The sequence below is a fragment of the Chiloscyllium plagiosum genome, unplaced genomic scaffold, assembly GCF_037043375.1.
Source record: "Chiloscyllium plagiosum isolate Xiang-an unplaced genomic scaffold, Cpla_swu_hap1 HiC_scaffold_35, whole genome shotgun sequence".
Classification (NCBI taxonomy): domain Eukaryota; kingdom Metazoa; phylum Chordata; class Chondrichthyes; order Orectolobiformes; family Hemiscylliidae; genus Chiloscyllium; species Chiloscyllium plagiosum.
In genome coordinates this window covers 68,649,769-68,673,361 of record NW_028270173.1, presented here as the reverse complement: position 1 = coordinate 68,673,361, position 23,593 = coordinate 68,649,769, and the positions used below count along the sequence as shown (strand labels likewise).

The following is a 23,593-nucleotide window of genomic DNA, read 5'->3' as shown; positions in this document are numbered from 1 at the left end:
ACATGGACAAAGGGTGAAGGGGCTTTTTTAGAAAGATGAGGCATACAGACTGAGTGAGAGGGGGGTTTTATAGAAAGATGTTGCACATGGACAGAGAGTGAGGGGGATTTTATACAAATCTGGGAACATGGGTAGAGGGACAGGGAGGAGCATTTATAGAAAGATGGGATCATGGATAGAGGGACATGGGGGGAGCTTTTATAGAAAGATGGGTGCATGGACAGAGGGAGAGGGGGCTTTTATAGAAAGATGGGGGCATGGATAGAGGGAGATGGGGCTTTTATACAAATATGCGAGCATAGCTATCTATGTGAGAGGGGGCTTTTATAGAGAGATGTGAGCATAGATAGAGGGAGAGGGCGCTTTTACAGAAAGATGGAAATTTAGGGGCATGGATAGAGTGTGAGGGGGCTTTTAAAGAAAGATAGGAGCATGGATTGAGGGAGAGGGGGTTTTAACAGAAAGATGAGACACATGGATGGAGGCAGAGAGGGCTTTTATAGAAATATGATCCACATGGATAGAGGGAAAGTGGGCTTTTATAGAAAAATGGGGTGCATGGAGAGAGGGCGAGGGGCATTTTATAGAAGGATGGGGGCATAGATAGAGGGTGAGGGTGCTTTTGCAGAAAGATTGGAACATGGATAGAGGGAGAGGGGTCTTTTAAAGAAAGATGGGTGCATGGATAGAGGGAGAAGGGGCTTTTATAGAAAGATGGGGCATGGATAGTTGGAGGGGGGGCTTTTATAGAAAGATGGGCGCATGGATGGAGGGAGAGGGGTCTGTTATAGAGAGATGGGGCATGGATAGAGGGTGGGGTCTTTTATAGAAAGATGAGTCACATGGACAGAGGGTGAGGGGGCTTTTAAAGAGAGATAGAAGTATGGATATTGGGAGAGGGGGCTTTTATAGAAAGATGAGACACATGGATCGAGGCAGAGGGGGCTTTGACAGAAAGATGATGCAAATGGGTAGAGGGAAAGAGGGCTTTCATAGAAATATGGGTGCATGGATAGAGGGAGAGTGCGCTTTTATACAATGATAATGCACATGGATAGAGGGAGAGGGGACATTTATAGAAAAATGGGGGCATGGATAGAGGGAGAGGGGGCTTTTATAGAAAGGTGGGAGCATGGATAGAGGAAGAGGGGGCTTGTATAGAAAGGCGGGGCATGGATAGAGGGAGGGTGCTTTTCTAGAAAGATGGGGGCATGGATAGTGGGAGAGTGGGCTTTTAATGAAAGATGGGTGCATTGATAGAGGGAGAGGGGTGTTTTATATAAAGATGGGGGCATGGATGGAGGGAGAGGGGACTTTTATTGAAAGATGGGGCACATGGACAGAGGGTGAGGGGGCTTTTATAGAAAGATGGGAGCATGGATAGAGGGAGAGGGGGCTTGTATAGAAAGGTGGGGCATGGATAGAGGGAGGGGTGCTTTTTTAGAAAGATGGGGGCATGGATAGTGGGAGAGTGAGCTTTTATAGAAAGATGGGTGCATTGATAGAGGGAGAGGGGGCTTTTATAGAAAGATGGGGGCATGGATAGAGGGAGAGTGTGCTTTTATAGAAAGAGGGGAGCATGGATAGAGGGAGAGGGGGCATTTATAGAAAGATGAGGTGCATGGATAGAGGGAGAACAGGCTTTTATAGAAAGATGGGGGCATGGATAGGGGGAGAGGGAGCTCTTATATCAAAATGGGAGCATGGATAGAGAGAGAGGGGGCCTTTAAAGAAAGATGGGAGCATGAACAGAGGAAGAGGGGGCTTTTATAGATACATGTGGCACATGAACAGAGGGAGAGGGGGCTTTTATAGAAAGATGGGAGTATGGACACGGGGGAGGGGGCTTTTATAGAATGATGAGATTCAAGGACATAGGTAGAGGGGGCTTTTATAGAAATATGGGAGCATGTATAGAGGGAGAGGGGGCTTTTATAAAAAGATGAGGCATGTGGACGGAGGGAGTGGGGGCTTTTATAGAAAGATGGGAGCATGTATAGATGGAGAGGGGGCCTTTATAAAAAGATGGGTCATGGATAGTGGGAGAGATGGCATTTATAGAAAAATGGGAATAAATAGAGGGTGAGAGGGCTTTTATATAAAGATGGGGGCATGGATAGAGGGAGAGGGGACTTTTAAAGATAGATGAGGCACGTGGACAGAGGGTGAAGGGGCTTTTATAGAAAGATGAGGCACACAGACAGAGGGAGAGGGGGCTTTTAGAGAAAGATGAGGCAAATGGATAGAGTGTGAGGGGGCTTTTAAAGAGAGATAGAAGTATGGATATTGGAAGACGGGGCTTTTATAGAAAGATGAGACACATGGATCGAGGCAGAGGGAGGTTTGACAGAAAGATGAGGCACATGGATAGAGGGAAAGATGGCTTTCATAGAAATATGGGTGCATGGATAGAGGGAGAGTGCGCTTTTATACAAAGATAATGCACATGGATAGAGGGAGAAGGGACTTTTATATAAAGATCGGAGCATGGATAGAGGGAGAGGGGGCTTTTAAAGAAAGATGGGAGCATGGATAGAGGGAGAGGGGGCTTTTAAAGAAAGATGGGAGCATGGATAGAGGGAGGGGTGCTTTTCTAGAAAGATGGGGGCATGGATAGTGAGAGAGTGGGCTTTTATAGATAGATGGGTGCATTGATAGAGGGAGAGGGGGCTTTTATATAAAGATGGGGGCATGAATGGAGAGAGAGAGGGCTTTTATAGAAAGATGGGGCACATGGACAGAGGGTGAGGGGGCTTTTATAGAAAGATGAGGCACATGCATAGTGGGAGAGGGGGCTTTTATAGAAAGATGATGCACATGGTTGGGGGAGGGGGCTTTTATAGAAAGATGGGAGCATGGACAGAGGGAGAGGGGGCTTTTATAGGAAGATGGGGGAATGGATAGTGAGAGAGGGGTCTTTTATAGAAAGATGGGGCACATGGACAGAGGGTGAGGGGGCTTTTATAGAAAGATGGGGGCATGGATGGAGGGAGAGAGGGCTTTTATAGAAAGATGGGGGCATGGATAGAGGGAGAGTGTGCTTTTATAGAAAGAGGGTAGCATGGATAGAGGGAGAGGGGGCTTTGATAGAAGGATGGGGCATAGATAGAGGGAGAGGGGCACTTATAGAAAGGTGGGAGCATGGATAGAGGGGGAGGGGGGTTTTATAGAAAGATGGAGGCGTGGATAGAGGGAAATGGAGCTTTTATAGGAAGATGAGGAACAGAGAGGGTGAGGGGGGCTTTTAAAGAAAGATGGGTGCATCGATAGATGGAGAGGGGGCTTTTATAGAAAATGGGAGCATGGATAGAGGGAGAGAGGGCTTTTATGGAAAGATGGATGCATGGATAGAGGGAGCAGGGTGTTTATAGACAGATGAGACACATGGACAGAGGGAGAGGCAGCTTTTATAGAAAGATAAGGCACATGGATAGAGGGAGAGGGGGCTTTTATAGAAAGATGATGCACATGGATGGGGGAGGGGGTTTTTATAGAAAGATGGGAGCATGGACAGAGGGAGAGGGGGCTTTTATAGGAAGATGGGAGCATGTATAGAGGGAGAGGGGGCCTTTATAGAAAGATGGGTCATGGATTGTGGGATAGGTGGCATTTATAGAAAGATGGGGCATAAATAGAGGGTCTTTTATATAAAGATGGGGGCATGGATAGAGGGTGAGGGGGCTTTTATAGATAGATGAGTCACATGGACAGAGGGTGAGGGTGCCATTATACAAAGATGAGGCATACGGACAGAGGGAGAGGGGGCTTTTATAGTTAGATGGGAGCATGGACAGAAGGAGAGGAGGCTTTTATAGGAAGATGAGACACATGGACAGAGGGAGAGGGGGCTTTTATAGAAAGATCGTAGCATGGATAGAGGGAGAGGGTACTTTTATAGATACATGTGGCACATGAACAGAGGGAGAGGGGGCTTTTATAGATAGATGAATCACATGGACAGCGGGTGAGGGGGACATTATACACAGATTAGGCGTATGGACAGAGGGAGAGGGGGCTTTTTTAGAAAGATGAGGCACATGGACAGAGGGAGAGGGGGCTTTTATAGAACGATGGGAGCATGGATAGAGGGAGAGGGGGCTTTTATAGATACATGTGACACATGAACAGAGGGAGACGGGGCTTTTATAGATAGATGGGAGCATGGATACAGGGACAGGGGGCTTTTATAGATAGATGGTAGCATGGATACAGGGAGAGGGGGCTTTTATAAAATGATGAGATACAATGTCAGAGGTAGAGGGGGCTTTTATAGAAAGATGGGATCATGTGTAGAGGGAGAGGAGGCCTTTATAGAAAGATGGGTCATGGATAGTGGGAGAGATGGCATTTATAGAAAGATGGGGGCATAAATAGAGGCAGAGGGGGCTTTAATATAAAGATGGGGGCATGGATAGAGGGAGGGGGCTTTATAGATAGATGAGGCACATGGACAGAGGGTGAGCGGGCTTTTAAAGAAAGATGGGTGCATGGATAGAGGGAGAGGGAGCTTTTGTAGAAAGATGAGACCCATGGACAGAGGGAGGGGGGACTTTTATAGAAAGATGATAGCACAAGATAGATGGAGAGGTAGCTTTTATAGAAAGATGAGACCCATGGACAGAGGGAGAGGGGACTTTTATAGAAAGATGATAGCACAGGATAGATGGAGAGGTGGCTTTTATAGAAAGATGGGAGCACGAACAGAGGGAGAGGGGGCTTTTATAGACACATGTCGCACATGGACAGAGAAAGTGAAGGCTTTTATAGTTAGATTGGAGCATGGAGACAGGGAGAGGGGGCTTTTATAGAATGATGAGATACAAGGACATAGGTAGAGGCGGTTTTTATAGAAAGGTAGGAGCATGGTTAGAGGGAGTGGGGGCTTTAATGGAAATACGGGAGCATAAATAGAGGGAGAGGGGGCTGTATAGAATGATGGGGCCGTGGGTAGAGGGAGCGGGGGCTTTTATAAATAGTTTGGGGGATGGATAGAGGGAGTGGGGTCTTTTATAGAAAGGTGGGAACATGGATAGAGGGAGAGCAGGCTTTTATAGAAAGATGGGGCATAAATGGAGGGAGGGGGGCTTTTATATAAAGATGAGGGCACGTATAGAGGGACGGGGGCTTTTATAGAAAGAGGAGGCACATGGACAGAGGGTGAGGGGGCTTTAATAGAAAGATGAGGCGCATGGATAGAGGGAGAGAAGGCTTTTATAGAAAGATGGGGGCATAAACAGAGGGAGAGGGTGCTTTTATATAAAGATGGCTGCATGGATAGAGGGAGAGGGGGCTTTTATTGAAAGATGGGAGCATGAACAGAGGAAGAGGGGGCTTTTATAGATACATGTGGCACATGAACAGAGGGTGAGGGTGCTTTTATAGATAGATGTGAGTATGGATACGGGGAGGGGGCTTTTATAGAAATATGGGAGCATGGATAGAGGGAGAGAGGGCTTTTATCGAAAGATAAGGTATGTGGACTGAGGGTGAGGGGGCTTTTATAGAAAGATGAGGTAAATGGACTGAGGGAGTGGGGGCTTTTATAGAAAGATGGGGGCATGTATAGAGGGAGAGGGGGCCTTTATAAAAAGATGGGTCATGGATAGTGGGAGAGATGCTATTTAAACAAAGATGGGGGTATAAATAGAGGGAGAGGGGGCTTTTATATAAAGATGGGGGCACGTATAGAGGGAGGGGGTTTTTATAGAAAGATGAGGCACATGGACAGAGGGTGAGGGGGCATTTATAGAAAGATGAGGTGCATGGATAGAGGGAGAACAGGCTTTTATAGAAAGATGGGGGCATGGATAGGGGGAGAGGGAGCTCTTATATCAAAATGGGAGCATGGATAGAGAGAGAGGGGGCCTTTAAAGAAAGATGGGAGCATGAACAGAGGAAGAGGGGGCTTTTATAGATACATGTGGCACATGAACAGAGGGAGAGGGGGCTTTTATAGAAAGATGGGAGTATGGACACGGGGGAGGGGGCTTTTATAGAATGATGAGATTCAAGGACATAGGTAGAGGGGGCTTTTATAGAAATATGGGAGCATGTATAGAGGGAGAGGGGGCTTTTATAAAAAGATGAGGCATGTGGACGGAGGGAGTGGGGGCTTTTATAGAAAGATGGGAGCATGTATAGATGGAGAGGGGGCCTTTATAAAAAGATGGGTCATGGATAGTGGGAGAGATGGCATTTATAGAAAAATGGGAATAAATAGAGGGTGAGAGGGCTTTTATATAAAGATGGGGGCATGGATAGAGGGAGAGGGGACTTTTAAAGATAGATGAGGCACGTGGACAGAGGGTGAAGGGGCTTTTATAGAAAGATGAGGCACACAGACAGAGGGAGAGGGGGCTTTTAGAGAAAGATGAGGCAAATGGATAGAGTGTGAGGGGGCTTTTAAAGAGAGATAGAAGTATGGATATTGGAAGACGGGGCTTTTATAGAAAGATCGAGGCAGAGGGAGGTTTGACAGAAAGATGAGGCACATGGATAGAGGGAAAGATGGCTTTCATAGAAATATGGGTGCATGGATAGAGGGAGAGTGCGCTTTTATACAAAGATAATGCACATGGATAGAGGGAGAAGGGACTTTTATATAAAGATCGGAGCATGGATAGAGGGAGAGGGGGCTTTTAAAGAAAGATGGGAGCATGGATAGAGGGAGAGGGGGCTTTTAAAGAAAGATGGGAGCATGGATAGAGGGAGGGGTGCTTTTCTAGAAAGATGGGGGCATGGATAGTGAGAGAGTGGGCTTTTATAGATAGATGGGTGCATTGATAGAGGGAGAGGGGGCTTTTATATAAAGATGGGGGCATGAATGGAGAGAGAGAGGGCTTTTATAGAAAGATGGGGCACATGGACAGAGGGTGAGGGGGCTTTTATAGAAAGATGAGGCACATGCATAGTGGGAGAGGGGGCTTTTATAGAAAGATGATGCACATGGTTGGGGGAGGGGGCTTTTATAGAAAGATGGGAGCATGGACAGAGGGAGAGGGGGCTTTTATAGGAAGATGGGGGAATGGATAGTGAGAGAGGGGTCTTTTATAGAAAGATGGGGCACATGGACAGAGGGTGAGGGGGCTTTTATAGAAAGATGGGGGCATGGATGGAGGGAGAGAGGGCTTTTATAGAAAGATGGGGGCATGGATAGAGGGAGAGTGTGCTTTTATAGAAAGAGGGTAGCATGGATAGAGGGAGAGGGGGCTTTGATAGAAGGATGGGGCATAGATAGAGGGAGAGGGGCACTTATAGAAAGGTGGGAGCATGGATAGAGGGGGAGGGGGGTTTTATAGAAAGATGGAGGCGTGGATAAAGGGAAATGGAGCTTTTATAGGAAGATGAGGAACAGAGAGGGTGAGGGGGGCTTTTAAAGAAAGATGGGTGCATCGATAGATGGAGAGGGGGCTTTTATAGAAAATGGGAGCATGGATAGAGGGAGAGAGGGCTTTTATGGAAAGATGGATGCATGGATAGAGGGAGCAGGGTGTTTATAGACAGATGAGACACATGGACAGAGGGAGAGGCAGCTTTTATAGAAAGATAAGGCACATGGATAGAGGGAGAGGGGGCTTTTATAGAAAGATGATGCACATGGATGGGGGAGGGGGTTTTTATAGAAAGATGGGAGCATGGACAGAGGGAGAGGGGGCTTTTATAGGAAGATGGGAGCATGTATAGAGGGAGAGGGGGCCTTTATAGAAAGATGGGTCATGGATTGTGGGATAGGTGGCATTTATAGAAAGATGGGGCATAAATAGAGGGTCTTTTATATAAAGATGGGGGCATGGATAGAGGGTGAGGGGGCTTTTATAGATAGATGAGTCACATGGACAGAGGGTGAGGGTGCCATTATACAAAGATGAGGCATACGGACAGAGGGAGAGGGGGCTTTTATAGTTAGATGGGAGCATGGACAGAAGGAGAGGAGGCTTTTATAGGAAGATGAGACACATGGACAGAGGGAGAGGGGGCTTTTATAGAAAGATCGTAGCATGGATAGAGGGAGAGGGTACTTTTATAGATACATGTGGCACATGAACAGAGGGAGAGGGGGCTTTTATAGATAGATGAATCACATGGACAGCGGGTGAGGGGGACATTATACACAGATTAGGCGTATGGACAGAGGGAGAGGGGGCTTTTATAGAAAGATGAGGCACATGGACAGAGGGAGAGGGGGCTTTTATAGAACGATGGGAGCATGGATAGAGGGAGAGGGGGCTTTTATAGATACATGTGACACATGAACAGAGGGAGACGGGGCTTTTATAGATAGATGGGAGCATGGATACAGGGACAGGGGGCTTTTATAGATAGATGGTAGCATGGATACAGGGAGAGGGGGCTTTTATAAAATGATGAGATACAATGTCAGAGGTAGAGGGGGCTTTTATAGAAAGATGGGATCATGTGTAGAGGGAGAGGAGGCCTTTATAGAAAGATGGGTCATGGATAGTGGGAGAGATGGCATTTATAGAAAGATGGGGGCATAAATAGAGGCAGAGGGGGCTTTAATATAAAGATGGGGGCATGGATAGAGGGAGGGGGCTTTATAGATAGATGAGGCACATGGACAGAGGGTGAGCGGGCTTTTAAAGAAAGATGGGTGCATGGATAGAGGGAGAGGGAGCTTTTGTAGAAAGATGAGACCCATGGACAGAGGGAGGGGGGACTTTTATAGAAAGATGATAGCACAAGATAGATGGAGAGGTAGCTTTTATAGAAAGATGAGACCCATGGACAGAGGGAGAGGGGACTTTTATAGAAAGATGATAGCACAGGATAGATGGAGAGGTGGCTTTTATAGAAAGATGGGAGCACGAACAGAGGGAGAGGGGGCTTTTATAGACACATGTCGCACATGGACAGAGAAAGTGAAGGCTTTTATAGTTAGATTGGAGCATGGAGACAGGGAGAGGGGGCTTTTATAGAATGATGAGATACAAGGACATAGGTAGAGGCGGTTTTTATAGAAAGGTAGGAGCATGGTTAGAGGGAGTGGGGGCTTTAATGGAAATACGGGAGCATAAATAGAGGGAGAGGGGGCTGTATAGAATGATGGGGCCGTGGGTAGAGGGAGCGGGGGCTTTTATAAATAGTTTGGGGGATGGATAGAGGGAGTGGGGTCTTTTATAGAAAGGTGGGGCATAAATGGAGGGAGGGGGGCTTTTATATAAAGATGAGGGCACGTATAGAGGGACGGGGGCTTTTATAGAAAGAGGAGGCACATGGACAGAGGGTGAGGGGGCTTTAATAGAAAGATGAGGCGCATGGATAGAGGGAGAGAAGGCTTTTATAGAAAGATGGGGGCATAAACAGAGGGAGAGGGTGCTTTTATATAAAGATGGCTGCATGGATAGAGGGAGAGGGGGCTTTTATTGAAAGATGGGAGCATGAACAGAGGAAGAGGGGGCTTTTATAGATACATGTGGCACATGAACAGAGGGTGAGGGTGCTTTTATAGATAGATGTGAGTATGGATACGGGGGAGGGGGCTTTTATAGAAATATGGGAGCATGGATAGAGGGAGAGAGGGCTTTTATCGAAAGATAAGGTATGTGGACTGAGGGTGAGGGGGCTTTTATAGAAAGATGAGGTAAATGGACTGAGGGAGTGGGGGCTTTTATAGAAAGATGGGGGCATGTATAGAGGGAGAGGGGGCCTTTATAAAAAGATGGGTCATGGATAGTGGGAGAGATGCTATTTAAACAAAGATGGGGGTATAAATAGAGGGAGGGGGGCTTTTATATAAAGATGGGGGCATGGATAGAGGGAGAGGGGGCATTTATAGATAGATGAGGCACATGGACAAAGGGTGAAGGGGCTTTTATAGAAAGATGAGGCACACAGACTGAGGGAGAGGGGGTTTTTATAGAAAGATGAGGCACATGGACAGAGATTGTATACAAAGGTGGGAGCATGGGTAGAGGGACAGGGAGGAGCATTTATAGAAAGATGGGATCATGGATAGAGGGACATGGGGGGAGCTTTTATAGAAAGATGGCTGCATGGACAGAGGGAGAGCGGTCTTTTATAGAAAGATGGGGGCATGGATAGAGGGAGATGGGGCTTTTATACAAATATGCGAGCATAGATAGAGGGAGAGGGCGCTTTTATAGAAAGATGGAGCATCGATGGTGGGAGAGGGTGCTTTTATAGAAATTTAGGGGCATGAATAGAGTGTGAGGGGGCTTTTAAAGAAAGATAGGAGCATGGATTGAAGGAGAGGGGGTTTTAACAGAAAGATGATCCACATGGATGGAGGCAGAGGGGGCTTTTATAGAAATATGATCCACATGGATAGAGGGAAAGTGGGCTTTTATAGAAAAACGGGGTTCATGGATAGAGGGCGAGGGGCCTTTTATAGAAAGATGGGGGCATAGATAGAGGGTGAGAGGGCTTTTACAGAAAGATTGGAACATGGATAGAGGGAGAGGGGTCTTTTAAAGAAAGATGGGTGCATGGATAGAGGGAGAAGGGGCTTTTATAGAAAGATGGGGCATGGATAGTTGGAGAGGGGGCTTTTATAGAAAGATGGGCGCATGGATTGAGGGAGAGGGGTCTGTTATAGAGAGATGGGGCATGGATAGAGGGTGGGGTCTTTTATAGAAAGATGAGTCACATGGACAGAGGGTGAGGGGGCTTTTAAAGAAAGATGGGTGCATGGAATGATGGAGAAGAGGCTTTTATAAAATGATGGGGGCATGGATAAAGGGAGAGGGGCTTTTAGAGAAAGGTGAGGCATATGGATAGAGTGTGAGGGGGCTTTTAAAGAGAGATAGAAGTATGGATATTGGGAGAGGGGGCTTTTATAGAAAGATGAGACATATGGATCGAGGCAAAGGGGGCTTTGACAGAAAGATGAGGCACATGGGTAGAGGGAAAGAGGGCTTTCATAGAAATATGGGTGCATGGATAGAGGGAGAGGGGACTTTTATACAAAGATAATGCACATGGAGAGAGGGAGAGGGGACTTTTATAGAACAATGGGGGCATGGATAGAGGGAGAGGGGGCTTTTATAGAAAGGTGGGAGCATGGATAGAGGGAGAGGGGGCTTGTATAGAAAGGCGGGGCATGGATAGAGGGAGGGTGCTTTTCTAGAAAGATGGGGGCATGGATAGTGGGAGAGTGGGCTTTTATAGAAAGATGGGTGCATTGATAGAGGGAGAGGGGTGTTTTATATAAAGGTGGGGGCATGGATGGAGGGAGAGGGGACTTCTATTGAAAGATGGGGCACATGGACAGAGGGTGAGGGGGCTTTTATAGAAAGATGGGAGCATGGATAGAGGGAGAGGGGGCCTGTATAGAAAGGTGGGGCATGGATAGAGGGAGGGGTGCTTTTCTAGAAAGATGGGGGCATGGATAGTGGGAGAGTGAGCTTTTATAGAAAGATGGGGGCATGGTTAGAGGGAGAGGAGTCTATTATAGAGACATGGGGGCATGGATTGAGGGTGAGGGGGCTTTTAAATAAAGATAGAAGCATAGAGGGAGAGTGAGTTTTTATAGAAAGATGAGACACAGGGACAGAGGGTGAGGGGGCCTTTATAGAAAGTTGGGTGCATGGATAGAGGGAGAGGGAGCTTTTACAGAATGATGGGTGCATGGATAGGGGGAGAGGGGGCTTTTATAGAAAGATGGGATCATGGACAGAGGGAGAGGGTGCTTTTATAGAAAAATGGGCCACATGGACAGAGGGTCAGGGTTCTTTTATAGAAAGATGAGGGAATGGATAGTGAAAGAGGGTGCTTATATGGAAAGGTGGGTGCATGGATAGAGGGAGAGGGGGCTTTTATAGAAAGATGAGACACATGGATAGAGGGAGGGGGGCTGTTATAGAAAGAAGGGGGCATGGATAAAGCATGAGGGGGCTTTTAAAGAAAGATAGGAGCATGGATAGAGGCAGAGGGGGACTTTACAGAAAGATAATGCACATTGATAGAGGGAAAGGTGGCTTTTATAGAAATACTGGTGCATGGATAGAGGGAAATGGGGGCTTATAAACAAAGATGAGGCACATGGATAGAGGGAGAGGCGACTTTTAAAGAAAGATGGGAGCATGGATAGAGGGAGAGGGCGCTTTTATAGAAAGATGAAGCATGGATAGAGGGACAGGGTGCTTTTACAGAAAGATGGGGGCATGGATAGTGGGAGAGTGGGCTTTTATAGAGATATGGGTACATGGATAGAGGGAGATGGGTCTTTTATAAGAAGATGGGAGCATGGACAGAGGGAGAGGGCACTTTTATTGAAAAATGGGCCTCGTGGACAGAGGGACTGGGTTCTTGTATAGAAAGATGAGGGAATGGATAGTGGGAGAGTGTGCTTATATAGAAAGGCGGGGGCATGGATAGTGGGAGAGGGGTCTTTTATAGAAAGATGAGGCACATGGACAGAGGGTTAGGAGGCTTTTAAAGAAAGATGAGTGAATGGATGGAGGGAGAGGGGGCTTCTATAGAAAGAAGGGGGCATGGAAAGAGGGATGGGGGCTTTTATAGAAAGATTGGGCATAGACAGAGGGAGGGGTGCTTTTATACAAGGACAGGGTCATGGATAGAGGGATAGGGGGCCTTAATAGAAAGATGGTGCATGGACAGAGGGAGGGGTTCTTTTATAGTAGGATGGGGGCATGGAGAGAGGGCGAGGGGACTTTTATAGAAAGATGGGGCATGGATAGAGGGCGGAGTACTTTTATAGAAAGATGGGGTCATGGATAGTGGGAGAGTATGCTTTTATAGAAAGATGGGGGCATGGATAGAGGGAGAGGGGACCTTTATACAAAGATGGGGGCATGGATAGATGGAGAGCGGTTTTTTATAGAAAGATGAGGCACATGGACAGAGGGTGAGGGGCTTTAAAGAAAGATGGATGCATGGATGGAAGGAGAGGGGGCTTTTATAGAAAGATGATGCATAGATGGTGGTGGAGGGGTGCTTTTATAGAAGGATGGGGTCATGGCTAGAGGGATAGGGTGCTTTTATAGAAAGATGGGTGCATGGATAGAGGGAGAGGGGGCTATTATAGAGAGATGGGGGCATGGATAGAGTGAGAAGCGGCTTTTAGAGAAAGATGAGTCACATGGAGAGAGGGTGAGGGGACTTTTATAGGAAGATGGGACCATAGACAGAGGGAGAGGGGGCTTTTATACAAAGATGGGGCACATAGACAGAGGGAGCAGGGGCTTTTATAGAAAGATGGGAACATGGATAGCGAGAGGGGGCTTTTAAAGGAAGGTGGGAGCATGGACAGAGGGAGAGTGCGCTTTTTTAGAAATATGAGACACATTGGTAGAGGGAGAGGGTTTTTTTTATAGAAAGATGAGGCATGTAGACAGAGGGAGAGGTGGCTTTCATAGAAAGATGAGGCATATGGACAGAGGGAGAGGGGGCTTTTATTGAAAGATCGGAGCATGGATTGCAGGAGAGGGGTTTTTTATAGAATGATGAGATACAAGGTCAGTGGTAGAGGGGGCTTTTATAGAAAAATGGGTCATAGATAAAGGGAGAGGGGGCATTTTAGAAAAATGGGGGCATAAATAGAAGGAGAGGGGCATTTATATAAAGATGGGTGCATGGATAGAGGTAGGGGGCTTTTGTTGAAAGATGAGGCACATGGACAGAGGTGAAGGAGCTTTTAAAGAAAGATGGGTGCATGGATAGAGGACGAGGGTGCTTTCATAGAAAGATGGGAGCATGGATGAGGGAGAGGAGGCTTTTATAGATAGATGAGGCACATGGATAGAGGGAGAGGGGGCTTTTATAGAAAGATGTGGGCATGGATAGGAGGAGAGGGGACGTTTATAGGAAGCCCCATCCCATCCCTAACCCAGGTCCCACCCACACACCCAGACCCCATCCCTAACACAGTCCCACCCACACACACAGATCCCATCCCTAACCCAGGTCCCACCCACACACCCAGACCCCATCCCTAACCCAGGTCCCACCCACACACCCAGACCCCGTCCCTAACACAGGTCCCACCCACACACCCAGACCCCATCCCTAACACAGTCCCACCCACACACCCAAACCCCGCCCCTAACCCAGGTCCCACCCACTAACCCAGGCCCCATTCCTAACACATTCCCACCCACACACCTAGACCCCATCCCTAACACAGTCCCACCCACACACCCAGATCCCGCCCCTAACCCAGGTCCCACCCACACACCCAGATCCCATCCCTAACCCAGGTCCCACCCACACACCCAGACCCCGCCCCTAACACAGGTCCCACCCACACATCTAGACCCCTCCCCTAACCCAGGTCCCACCCACACACCCAGACCCCATCCCTAACCCTAGTCCCACCCACACACCCAGACCCCGCCCCTAACCCAGGTCCCACCCACACACCCAGACCCCGCCCCTAACCCAGGTCCCACCCACACACCCAGATCCCATCCCTAACCCAGGTCCCACCCACATACCCGGACCCCGCCCCTAACCCAGGTCCCACCCACACACCCGGACCCCGTCCCTAACCCGGCACAGTGGCACAGTGGTTAGCACTGCTGCCTCACAGCGCCAGAGACCCGGGTTCAATTCCCGCCTCAGGCGACTCTGTGTGGAGTTTGCACGTTCTCCCCGTGTCTGCGTGGGTTTCCACCGGGTGCTCCGGTTTCCTCCCACAGTCCAAAGATGTGCAGGTCAGGTGAATTGGCCATGCTAAATTGCCTGTAGTGTTAGGTAAGGAGTAAATGTAGGGGTAAGGGTGGGTTGCACTTCGGCGGGTCGGTGGGAATTGTTGGGCCGAAGGGCCTGTTTCCACACTGCAATGTAGTGTAATCTAATCTAATCTAATCTAATCTAACCCAAGTCCCACTCACACACCCAGACCCTGCCCCTAATAATATAAGTCAAAATTATTGCATCCGATATATCATTTAATCGCTTAGAATTGGTGGCGATGCCGTTTTAGAAAAGCAAACTCCTGTTTATTATCTTTGGGGGAAAAGGAGAACACGTGATCATCTTCAATGTATTTTTTAAGAAGAACACGTTTCTTCCTACTGCAGGAACGTACTGCTTTCCTGCAATCCTCTGTTCGAACCAATTCGATTTGATAGCATTTCATTTCCTTGCCCTGAAGATTTGAAGGAGTTACCTCGCTGCATCTTATCATTTATTGGCAGTTGCCAAAGGACCATCTGAGAGTTTGCTGGGAAAACCATGAGATTCACACAAAGCTAAATATCTCAGCTGACCACCTCTTTCTGCAAGCTGACAATTCTGTAATTCTGTGATGGGACAGTTACATCAATCTGCCTGATTTAGCAGCAACAAGACGGAGATTTCACCCGAAATATCAATGCTCAGAAATCTGGCTGGAGAAAGAGTGCTTTTGATACCAACGTCAGGGAAAACAGATTCCATTTCCTGGGTTACTCTCAACAACATAACCAGAAAGCATGCGGGAAGGTAACACTGTGACTAGAGGAGGTGAACGTTAGTATTAGACCTGAATATCAAACACTGAATCTATTGAATCTTTCGTAATAGGGATAAAAGTGGCAGCAGTCACAAGGTCAGGGGAGTGGCTGGTAATTTTATATTGTGTATAAAATGACCAAGAATCTTGTCAACAAGTGCACAGTGAAATCTGCTCTTCAAGTTTGCAGCCATTTTTACACTTTAATGGTTTACTTAAAATATGGCAATGATATATGATCGGTTAATAATCATTCATTTCTGTTCTTATGTACATTCTTGTTCCAAGCCTACTGCATATTTCACCTCTACAGTTAGGGAAATAATCTATAGTTGTCCAAAATAACTTTCCTTGATTCTCATTCATCTCTCTACATTCACCAAATCGAAAAGCAAATAGAAAGAACAAAATCTGCAATATTCATAATCGTAGATTTTGAGATAATTTGTCCCTTGACTAGATTTGTTACAGCCTCAGAGCCAGAGATTTGCGAAATACATGTTCTACTGGAGATGTACATTTATCAAGCACCCAAAGTAAATCAAACAACCCAAACTAAAAAAGTGAAAGGAAGTGACTTGTAAAACATAGAAACTAGGGGCTGGAGTAGGCCACTCGGCCCTTCGAGCCAGCCTCACCATTCGGCATGGTCGTTGTTGATCCTGTATCTCAACAGCATATTCCTGCTTTCTCTGTGTACAAGGTACCAGAATACCTGAGATGTGGGAGTAATTTGAGGAGGACCAAGGAAAGGAGAGGAGAATATGAATGCAAACTAGTTAGGGACTTCAAGGGAATTGTTAGGGAATTGTGAAGAACTTCTGTGGAAAGGGAAAGATTAGCCAGGGAAACTGTGGCCCTAGTATCGGAGGGACAGGGGACTGGAAATGGAGATAAAAGGAACAATACACTTTCAAATGGCTTTGTGGAAGGGGAAACAGATAATTATCCAGAAATACTAGGGATTTGTGAAACAGATGAAGCAAAAGAAATGAAGTGAGTAGAGAAGAAGATGTTGGAAGGCGAACTGAATGAAGGGATGAGAAATCCCACGGACAAGATGAGATTCAACTCCGAGTATTGCAGGGGGGTGGGGGCGGGGGGTGCGGGTAGAGATACAGGGGAGGCAGTGCGAATTATCTTTCAAAATCTGGATAGAGTCTGGTAAGTTTCATGTTGACTGACTATTTCGTAAGGGAGGAAGAAGGAGAATGGAGAAATGCGGCCTTGTTAGTTTGAAGTCAGTCGGAGGTTAAATGTGGGAATCTTCATAAAGGGTGTAAGAACTGAGGAAGTGTGATAACGTTAGACAGGGTCAACATGGAATTGGAAACGGGAAATCACGTTTATCAGACAAGTGGAGAGTTTTAAGGATGTTACTTGTAGCGATTGATAAAAGGAAACTGACGTATGGGGAGTGTTTTTCCAAGGTCCCCCACACGTTAATAAAGACCATAAGACCATAAGACATAGGAGTGGAAGTAAGGCCATTCGGCCCATCGAGTCCACTCCGTCATTCAATCATGGCTGATGGGCATTTCAACTCCACTTACCTGCATTCTCCCCGTAGCCCTTAATTCCTTCTGATATCAAAAATTTAAAAATGTAAATGTACCACAAAGGTCAGTGCGAGGTCCCCAACTCTTCCCAATCCATATCAATGATTCAAAAGTGGGGCCCAATTGTAACATTTCCAGATATAGGAACATAAGATATGAGGAAGATCAAAAGGAACTTCAAGACACCATGAGACCATAAAATATACGGGCAGACTTCGGCTTATCAGCCCAACAAGACGATGTAGACTGCCCAAGGAACATGGTGGATGTGGTATGATGTGAGGAAGTGTGAGGCTATTCACTCTGGGAGAAGACAGACAAAGACAGAAATTCTGAAATGTTGTGGAGAGAAGGGGCTGGGAAAGGGATGGACAGGAGTGTTCAAGGTAAGCTGGAGCCTTGAGGTTCATATTTTACATCACCTTTCAGCGATGGGCAGGGAGAGAGCCAGACTTTAGACCGAGCTGGGAACGAGGGTGGGAGTGGGGTGAGGGAACGGAGAGAGTGAATTGAGTGAAACTTTACATTATGATACAAGCTGCTGCTATCAGAATCCACAATCCGCCCAGGGCTGAGTTTACTGTCCCCTCATTGGGCACCACCACCAGCTTCCCATTATCCCCTATCTCCAGTTTCACCCGGATCCCCTGTTTATCCACCCCCGTTAGAGGAACATAGTTGCCATACTTCCGGGAAGTGATCCTTCCCACTTGGAACACCTCATAGGGTGGGATCAGGACCTCCTTCTCCTCAGAGAAACATGAGTACTTTTCGATTCGGACCCCATATCGGGAGCTGATGGAGAACATGGTGTTCCACTTTGTGTTGTCGTCAATGAAGTCCAGGGCAACACCTTCATCCAGTGAAGAAGAGGCGTAGGAGCCAAATCGCATCCTTGACCCCTCAGTGCCCTTCGCCAACTTTCTGATCCCTCGATAAACCCACTCAAACTCTGCAGGAGAATGTGTTGTCAGTTTCTCCAGGGCAGTGGCCAGCAGGTAGTGATAACTTTTATACACAAACCTCTTGTCATAGATGGTTTCGTTGGTTCCATACTGCCTGACTGCTTCATTGAATTGTCTGTAGAAGGGATTATGCTTGGGATAATCTTCTGTATAGGCATAAAGTGCGACCATGTGCTCCTTTGTGAGCCCACTGGGAACAATGCAGTTCATTCTCTTCACTGCATTGGTCCAAACATCCTCAAAGCCATGTTCCCGTGCTTCCTTCGGGATACGGCTGATGGCCAGCTGATCGGATTCATTGCTCCAGCTGAAGATGTAAGCTGCAGAACTGTTTACCATGTCCAACTGGATAACATTCTCAAGGCCCTGAGCTGTGGAATGAAATAGGAATGGGAGCTGGAATTAATTTCCATAGGGAGTAGAAAGACCATAAGGGACAGGACCGCGCTCTGCCATTCAATAGGATCACGGCTGATCTGACATTCCTGAGGTCCACTTTCCTGTCCTTTCCCGAAATTCATTGATTGACGGGTTCAATACGGTCATTTAGAAGGCACATTACACACTTGCTTTTCAGAGTCGTGGTACAGGCGATAAGAGCAGGGAGGGGATATTGGTTCTGGTCCCCATACTGTAGGAAGGATGGGATTGCACTGGAGGATGTGCAGAGGAGATTCCCTGGGGTGCTCCCATGGGATGGAGGATCGCAGTGGTGGAGAGAGACTGGATAAGCTTAGGTTATTTTTTTGTGGAGCAGAGAAGACTGTAAGAAATAGGAACAGTCCCAGGCTGTTCGGCCCCTCATGCCTACTGCACAGGTACAACGTCTGTGAGAAGATATTCCTCCTCATCTCAGCCTTAAATCCTCTCCCGTTAATTCGGAGTCTCTGTCCTCAGGTCCTAGATTCTGCCATGATAGAAAATATCCTCTCAGTTTTGACCACAATGAGCCCCTTACAAATCCTGGGTATTTCAATTTGATAGTGAAGGCTGGGTCTTCCAACATAATTACAACGGAGCAGGATTACGTTACGGGGGGAATGGGGATGGAGGGAATGGGGGAGGGTTTCAGGAGGTGGAGAGACAGCAGGGAGTGAAGTGAAGGACACACTCAGATCACCAACACCTTTGGTCACAGGTAAATTTTCTCTCACGGATTCAATGATTAATTCTTGCTCCAATTGTTCAGGAATGTCCCATCTGAAGGAACACACTGGCTGTCCCTTTCCCAGCTCAGCCCCCACAATCCATCCCAGACTGCCGGGTCAGCCAAGATATCACTAGAAAGCCTGGAGCATGGAGCTCAAGCCCCCAGGGACCAGACTATGACCCAGCTCATGTTGTTCAAGAACTTAACGCGGAGTGGAAAGCAACAGACAACGAGGTACACAGGGAGTGTTCCTCACCCCGGAGACCAACGGTTCAAGTCTCAGCCAGCCTGGAGATGGGTCCAAACACTCTTTGAACTGCTTAGAGTCATAGAGATGTACAGCACTCGCTTCCAAATACATTCCAAGTACATTAAGACTTTAGGCACTGGTGAGGTTAACTGTGATGAGAATCAAGGGCTAAACTAGATAGTGCTGAAGAATCTCAGCAGGTTTGGCAGCATCTATGGAGGAAAAGCAGAGTTAACATCTTGGGGTCCAGAGACCCTTTTCCAGAACAAACAGGAAGCTGATATTCAGGCAGAGTCAAGAGTGTATGCTGGAAAAGCACACCAGGTCAGGCAGCATCCGAGGAGCAGGAGAATTGACATTTCGAGCCTAAGCCCTTCGTTCCCGATGAAGGAACCCGTCTGAAAGATCGACTCTCCTGCTCCTCGGATGCAGCCTGGCCTGCTGTGCATTTCCAACATACGTTCTTGACTCTGATCTCCAGCATCTGCAGTCCTCCCTTTCTCCTGGTTGATATTCAGGCAGAGAGTATTGTGCCGGAATTTGGGCAACTCAGGGCTTGTTCCAAAATCCCATTGACGAGGTGATCCCTGTCTGTTGTGGAGGTGCTTAAAGCACTTTCATCGTGAAAGAGTGTGAGTTACAATGAGAGACAGGCAGGGATCGGCTGTAGTGGGTTTGAACAGCAAGCAGATATGAGAAAAAATAAACTCAGAGCATTAAAGGCGGAGAGGAATCTCCTGATCGCCTGAGCGATCAAATACTTACAATGAAACCAGAGGGTGGTCAGCAGAGAAAGAAATAGATAGCTCATTGCTCGTCTCTTCCCTTCTTTATCCATCAAGGTGAACTGACTCCTGTCTCTGAGCTGTGTTACTTCAGGACGTGTTCTTATTTTCACAGAGTTGTACTGAGTGTGACTGTACTGTCAATGTGTGGACTGAGTGATTTCGAAACTGAAACCACTGACACTGAGAGCATTTTGTTCTCAGGAAACAGGTTCCTGTATTTTGAATAGATGTTTTTTTCTTATGTTGTAAAGAAATGTGTGAAACCAGGAAGTAATGTCTTCATTTGGAATGTTCTTTCTCTCCCTTTCACATACCATTTCTTACTGATGCTTTGTCTTCATACCTGTCTTTCTAATCTCATTCTCATTCTCAGTATCAATTACTCTCACTGACAATTGGTGATGGAGTCATAGAGTCATAGAGATGTACAGCACGGAAACAAACCCTTTGGTCCAACTCATCCATGCTGACCAGATATCATAACCTAATCGCATCTCAATTGCCAGCACTTGGCCCATATCCCTCTGAACCCTTCCTATTCATATACCCATCCAGATGCCTTTTAAATGTTGTAAGTATACCCGCCTTCACCACTTCCTCTGGCAGCTCATTCCATACACATACCACCCTCTGCATGAAAAAGTTGCCCCTTAGGTGTCTTTTATATCTTTTCCCTCTCACCCTAAACCTATGCCCTCTAGTTCGGAACTCCCCCACCCCAGGGAAAAGACCTTGTCTACTTACCCTATCCATGCCGCTCATGATTTTATAAACCTCTATAAGGTCACTCCTCAGCCTCCGACGCTCCACGGAAAACAGCCCCAGCCTATTCAACATCTACCAAATAGGAGCTTATATCCTCTAACCCAGGCAACATCCTTGTAAATCTTTTCTGAACCCTTTCAAATTTCACAACATCTTTCCAATAGGAAGATCAGAACTGCACACAATATTCCAACAGTGGCCTAACCAATGTCCTGTACAACTGCAACATGACCTCCCAACGCCTGACCAATAAAGGAAAGCATACCAAACGCCATCTTCACTATCCTTTCTACCTGCAACTCCACTTTCAAGGAGCTATGAACCTGCATTCCAAGGTCTCTTTGTTTGTCTTTGATTTTTTTCTCTCTCTTTATTTCTCCTTTTGTCTTTTTCTGTTTCCCCCCTTCAATCTCCCAAAATTTCAGAAACAAATTTTCTTTTACTCTGAAACCTTGTAATATCAAGTTCATGTCTCTGTCTGCTGCTGGCTCAGGTTTGTTTGAACACATCACTATTACTACCAACAGAAATGACTTGGATGATGCGACTGATTGTGCAGTTTACTCCTTTGCACAAAAGAAGCTGGGGACCTAGATGCCGAGGAGGAGATGAGGCGGCTGTAAAGAGATATGGATTGATTAGATCTGTGCGCTAAAAATTTGCCAGATTGTGTATAAAATAGTTCCTCAGTACCTACAGTGTCATAGGGTCAAACAGCCTTCCATGCTGACCATATTCCCAAACGAAACTGGTCTCATGTGTTTGCCCTTGGCCCATATCCCTCTAAACATTTCCTATTCATGTACCTGTCCAACTGTACCCATATCCACCACTTCCTCTGGCAGTTCAATCCACACAATAACCACTCTCTGTGTAAGAAAGTTGCCCCTCATGTCCTTTTTAAATCTTTCTCCTCTAAACTTAAAAAAGCCCCTCATTTTGAACTCACCCACCCTCGTGAAAAGGCCTTTGCTATTCCCCTTATCGATACGCCTCATCATTTTACAAACCTCAATAAGGTCACCCATCAACCTCCTATGCTAATCTATTTTTATATATCAAACCCTCCATTCCCGTCCACATCCTGGTAAATCTCTTCTGAACCCTCTCCAGTTTAATAATCTCCTTCCTATAACAGGGCGACCAGGACTGGACACAGTATTCCAGAAGAGGTCTCATTGATGTCCTGTATAACCTCAACATGACGTCCCAACTTCTGTACTCAAAGGTCTGAGCAATGAAGGCAAGCATGCTAAATGCCTTCTTAACCATCCTGTCTACATGTGACACAAACTTTAAAGAATTATGCCGAATCTACTTGTTTATAATTAAAAGTTGCAATTGTTCACAGGAAATAAATTAATTTGTGCATAAACCAATCTAACCCTTCATTCGATGAAAGCCCACGATGTATTTCCAGGTATTCGCCCCCTCTCAGTGTCCCCTCCCCTGTTAGGTCTCAGTCTGCTATTTGCTGCTGCCTCATTCATTTTGATTCCACCCCTTCTTGTCATTTGAGTACAGTTGGTGCCCATCTCCACTTGCAGTGAACTGAGTGGCAGGGAAGGCCATTAGTGAGGCCCATTGAAAATCAGGAACATTGCAGCTGGTATGGAGTCACCTATAAGCCAGTTGTGGTCAGTGTAACAGGTTACCATCACTGCAGTGAACCAAAAAATCTTCTGTGAAGATCAATGATCATTTCCTGGTGACAGTTAACCAGTTGTCAGAAACCAACCTGGTCTCTGTTTAGATCGCAACCAGCAATTCACTGCAGTCTGTCTTGGCTATCTGGCTCTGTATTTTTGTTGTCCTTGTCATAAAAATGACAAAAAGGGGGAAAATATAATGGAAAATTAACAAAATTAACATTTACTGTGAAATCTGAAAGAGACTGCTTTGCTAAATTTAATACTTTGCTGAACTTTGCTGAATTCTGCAGTCAAGGAGACAGCTTGTCTTTGCTGAGCTTTGTAAACATTCAACCTGGCCTTGCGAGCAGTCAAATTCAGCAAAGTAGTTAAGGAAAACATAAAGACATTTATGTTCACAGCAAGGGAATGAGAAAGTAAGAACTCGAGCCTTCCCAGCCCTTGTCCTTGAGAGCGTGATAAGAATGGTAGAAGAAGAACATGTGAATTATGCTCACTGCTCTTACATGCGGCGTTTTGCCAAGTGTATTGGCCCCTCTGCATGCAGAGGTTAAAAAATAATAAAGCTCTTTTTCTTTGCTCTTGCCAGCAGTTGAATCGAGTCGATTTAGTTTCCACGGCATGGCTGAATCGGCTAGGACAGTTTTCCCTGGAGCATAAGAGGCTGAGGGGTGACCTTATAGAGGTTTATAAAATCACGAGGGGCATGGATAGGGTAAATAGTCAAGGTCTTTTCCCTAGTGTGGGGGAATCCAGAACTGGAGGGCATAGTTTTAGGGTGAGAGGGGAAAGACATAAAAGAGACCTAAGGGGCAATCTTTTCACACAGAGGGTGATGCATGTGTGGAATGAGCTGCCAGAGGAAGTGGTGGAGGTGGTACAATTACAACTTTTAAAATGCATCTGGATGAGTATATGAATAGGAAGGGTTTAGAGGGATATGGGCCAGGTGCTGGCAAATGGGACTAGATTAATTTAGGATAGCTGGTTGCCATGGACGAGTTGGACCGAAGGGTCTGTTTCCGTGC

General features: G+C 46.5%; 2 protein-coding genes across 2 annotated transcripts in view; both read right to left on the bottom strand.

Moving 5' to 3' along the window:
• LOC148141098 (transmembrane protein 17-like) overlaps positions 1–16,084 on the bottom strand; it is a 30,999-nt gene extending 14,915 nt beyond the window's left edge. Inside the window, exon 1 of the mRNA XM_087979083.1 lies at positions 16,075–16,084. Within this exon, the coding sequence (XP_087835209.1) occupies positions 16,075–16,084 (10 nt within the window). The remainder of the gene's footprint in view (positions 1–16,074) is intronic.
• On the bottom strand, positions 15,585–20,377 carry LOC148141097 (ecto-ADP-ribosyltransferase 5-like). Its single transcript, XM_087978936.1, has 2 exons — positions 20,126–20,377; positions 15,585–18,331 (listed from the first exon to the last, which is right to left on the bottom strand). Exons 1-2 carry the CDS (start codon positions 20,196–20,198, stop codon positions 17,517–17,519), a joined length of 888 nt encoding a protein of 295 aa, XP_087835062.1. The 5' UTR covers positions 20,199–20,377; the 3' UTR covers positions 15,585–17,516.
• Positions 20,378–23,593: the final 3,216 nt, after the last annotated feature.

What these genes read in the sequence shown, in the direction of transcription:
- LOC148141097 (XM_087978936.1), bottom strand. Translation starts at nt 20,198, where the DNA reads ATGGATAAAGAAGGGAAGAGACGAGCAATGAGCTATCTATTTCTTTCT. An exon ending in GACCACCCTCTGGTTTCATT is followed by an intron (nt 18,332 to 20,125) that starts GTAAGTATTTGA and finishes TTCATTCCACAG; the next exon opens with CTCAGGGCCTTGAGAATGTT.